The 3,863-nt window shown below is 48.7% G+C and overlaps 1 protein-coding gene across 1 annotated transcript; it reads right to left on the bottom strand.

Annotated features, from left to right (window-relative positions):
- Positions 1–1,537: 1,537 nt before the first annotated feature.
- Positions 1,538–3,493, bottom strand: ATP5MC1 (ATP synthase membrane subunit c locus 1). Its single transcript, XM_026864850.1, has 4 exons — positions 3,443–3,493; positions 2,783–2,860; positions 2,335–2,510; positions 1,538–1,758 (listed from the first exon to the last, which is right to left on the bottom strand). Exons 1-4 carry the CDS (start codon positions 3,479–3,481, stop codon positions 1,644–1,646), a joined length of 408 nt encoding a protein of 135 aa, XP_026720651.1. The 5' UTR covers positions 3,482–3,493; the 3' UTR covers positions 1,538–1,643.
- Between the last annotated feature and the right edge of the window lie 370 nt (positions 3,494–3,863).

Genomic DNA, 3,863 nt, shown 5'->3' with positions numbered 1-3,863 from the left:
GCTCCCCCCTCCCACTGCCGCCACTAACTCCCCCCACCCACCATAGAGTCTCGCCCCCATGCGGCGCCAGAGCGCCCCTTCCATAGAGACGCCTCAGCGTAGGCTAGAGTGTACCACCGGGAGGAGCGCGCCTCCTGCTGCGGCGGGGGTGTCCCGGGCTGGAAGCAGCAGAAATAACGAGTTTGGGGCTTTTTGGGTGGAAAAAAAAAACAAACAACCCTACGCTGGGAAGCGGCTGCTGCAACAGACGCGGCAGGAGAGCGGCTCAGGCCGGAGCGAGGCACAGCCATGGCCTGGGGCAGCGCCCAGAGCTCTCCCGGGGTGCCCAGCCTCAGGCCACCCGCCCCAGGGAGCAAAATGGCCCCTTGGGAGAGGGGGAAGCCGTTATTGCGGCTCTGCTTCTGGCCTGCACGAGCCATCTCACCCCCGAAACACCTGCCAGAGCCCCCCAGCAGCACTCGGTGCCCAGAGCTTTCAGGGCCAAGGTCACTTTTGTTGCTCCATGAATACAAGCAGTTACTTACCCAGAGTTTCCCACCTCTGAGAGAATGAATGTAGCGAGCTTAGACACATGTAACAGTGCTGTTTGCCTGGCTGCAGATGTAGGATTTTTCCTCCCTAGTTCACCCAGCAAGTCTCCTTTGAGATCTTTTTGGTTTCAGAGTCACCTTTCTTCAAGAAGTCTCAGAGTTGTTCTTTTTTTTTTAAATAATCTTCTCAGCCCCTCTTCCCCTCACAGGGGAGCTCCTGCACCCCATTCCTACCCCCAAAGAGGTCACAGCCATGCTGCAGTAGCTTTAAGCACACACACAGAGTAGCTGCATTAATTCAATGACCTAAAGCAGGTAACAAGACAAGCTCCCCCAGTGCTCAGCTTCCTTCCTTAAAGGCACAAAGTTTGAGGTTCGGGTCAGATTTTAGCATTTCTCCTCTCTACTATACTGCAATAGCTAAAACAGTTTGAAGCACATAACTGTTGGGGGAGGGAAGAAATAACGCTCTGGTTCTTTGTGTAAACTGATGCCTTGAGAAGGAGCATGAATAGTGTGTGTGTGACCTTGAAACCAGCTCTTCTTTGCTAAGGAAGAAGATTTGGATATGGCCAGTGCATACCCTCATGTCCTTGTAATTTAGTTAAGCAAACTCCATTAACAAACTTCTAAGCACCTTCACCCGTACACATCACCTTTTCTACATAGTCAGATTAAAAAAAAAAAAGAAAAGGCAGCATAGCATTTTCAACAACAGTAAGTGGAAAACACCAACACTTTGTCAGCTCATCTGGAAGTATTTGCTTCACTAGGGCAATGCTTGTTGGGATTTTTGGAGAGATTTGAGCTGTTCAAGGACATCCTCTTTTTATCTGACTCACATTAGTTTCCCCTCCCCTCCCACCGCCATTTCATATTCCTCTTCTCCTTTATTAGTGGGTACCCCCACACCTGGGACATTACCCTCTTCAACCAATACACCAATTTCCCCAAGTACTTCCCCACCACTGGACCAGAACGTAAGAAAAAATAAAGCCACCAATTTATTTAGAGAAATCTTTTCTTTAATTGTCAGTCTGGAACGCTCTGATGGAAGCAGACTCAAACCGTGGAGGACAGAGTGATGGAAGCCGCAGCCAGGACCAGAAGTTGTCACATAGCAAAGAGGATAAGGAATGCCACCATCAAACAGAAGAGACCCATGGCCTCAGACAGGGCAAAACCCAGGATGGCATAGGAGAAGAGCTGCTGCTTGAGAGACGGATTCCTGTAGGTTGTACAAGGTGAGGAACAAACCAGAGAGACAGGGAGTTGGGGGGGACAAAAAAAATAAAAAAGAAGTTCCACAGTGAGGAAAAAAAACCCCAATCCAGAGCCCGTATCACAGAAAGCCAGGACTGTGGCACATAAGCAACAGATTTTGGAGCACACACCAGTTTTATGGCAGGCAGCCATCAGCTGGAATAAGAAAGCCATGATTTTTCCCTTGGTTTAGTGATGTAGACATGTTGGGCCCTGAAGGCTAGTTCCACATGCCCTGGTGGTACCAAGCAACAGCTCCTTCTAACAACTAGCCCTTCATTTCTTCTAGAGGAAGGCAGAGCTCCACAGGGCAGCTGCATCATTCAGAACTATAGGGTGGATTCAAACAATTCAACTGCTTTCTTATTTTAATAGAATAACGGACTATAACCACCATTTTATATCCAGTTAAACACGGTACCTGCTTGGACACGCTAGACATGTAGAGCTAGACATATATTACAGAGAAAGCTCTACCAATCTACTAAATATAGTACTGGAGGAAGGGAATAAATTCAAACCAGTCTGGCATCTTCCTTACCTGGCATAGCCAATGATCAAGCTGCCAAACACCGTTCCGATACCCGCCCCTGAACCAGCCACCCCGACCGTGGCAGCACCAGCACCAATGAACTTAGCAGCAGTGTCGATATCCCTGGAAACAGCACTGGTTTGGAACTCACGGCGTGTCAGCTGCGGATGGGAAACGCCAGCTGGCTGTGGGATACAGGATAAAAAACACACTAATGACACTTTTAATCATAAATATTTATTTTAATAAAATATTATCAACATTTATCCTCTACTCAAGGCAGAGCAAAATCAGCCAAGCTTGCGAAGCCATCACCAATCTGGGCTAGAAGTTATATCCCCCTATTAGCCATCTTCTTGATATACAAACGTACTCCTCCATCCCAGCAGGAATCGTGACATATCACAGGCATCAAGCACAAAAATACAGGACCCAGTTTACCATGTAAGAGTCTCACCTGTACAATCTGAACTTCAGGCCTGCTGAAAACAGACACTGAAACTGGTCTGGCCAGAGCCCTGGAACAGCACCGGAACTGAAATGAAACACAAGACAACTCCTATCACGGGATAGATCTGCACTAATCCTCAGAAAAAGTTATTTAATAAATATCTTGGAATTTTAAAAAACATCTTAAGAATGAAACAAGACTAAAAAGCAAAGGCATATATAAATCTAGGATATTTCTACTTTAGCCAGTGGGATTAAGGCTGGGAGTAGTACTACCAGAGACCACACACTGCAGCACAATGAGCATCATCTCTGCTACAGCAGCTCAGTCATTACAATTCTGTATGTTCTCTTGCTAATGCATACCTTGAGAGAAAGGGACAGCTGAACGTCTTTATGATAGTTAATTCATCTCCGCAGAAACCCTCAGGCCTGCAGTTCAATGCACATCCACTAAGATGGTAGCTATCGCCCTCTGGTCACCAGAGGTCACCTTGTTTCCCCTCCTTGTTAAATCCACAGTAAAGCAAACCCACACGATCTCACCTCAGCTGAGGGTGGCCAGGACAGTGTTTTGAATCAAACACCACAGACAAAGGTTCCACAAGCATGTATTCCCACTAAAAATTATAATACCTAATTATTATCCTTAAGAAAGGCAACTTACCAAAGCTGGAGAGCTGACGAGAGCCAGAGGAGCCTGCATTTTGCTTAACCTAATGCAAACGAAGGAAAAAAGGAATTGGGAACCCCGATGCCATTGCCACCAGCCCACACCCCCCCTCTCAGGAATGACACATGTCTGCCTGGAGCCACGTCCCTGAGGCTTTTCCCCACCGCCCCCACGCCCGGCTCCGTGTCTCCCCACCGCCCTCCCTCCACTAATCCTCGTCTGGGCCCTTTCCAGAGAAAAACTCGGAACGGCGCATTTTTGTCCTCCCCAACACAGTCGAAGCCCCTCTCAAAGGTCAACTGAGCCCGCCCGAGCCCCGGGGAGGTGCGTGGGGACAGCGGACACGCCGACGTTTATCTCGCCCCCCGCGGCTGCCGCCTCCCTGCGAAGGGCACGGCCTGGCCGGGCGCCGACC

The sequence above is a fragment of the Athene cunicularia genome (assembly GCF_003259725.1).
Source record: "Athene cunicularia isolate RWA chromosome 27 unlocalized genomic scaffold, athCun1 chr27_part1, whole genome shotgun sequence".
NCBI lineage: Eukaryota > Metazoa > Chordata > Aves > Strigiformes > Strigidae > Athene > Athene cunicularia.
The sequence above is the reverse complement of the archived record's forward strand: the minus strand, read 5'-3'. Positions and strand labels throughout refer to the sequence as shown.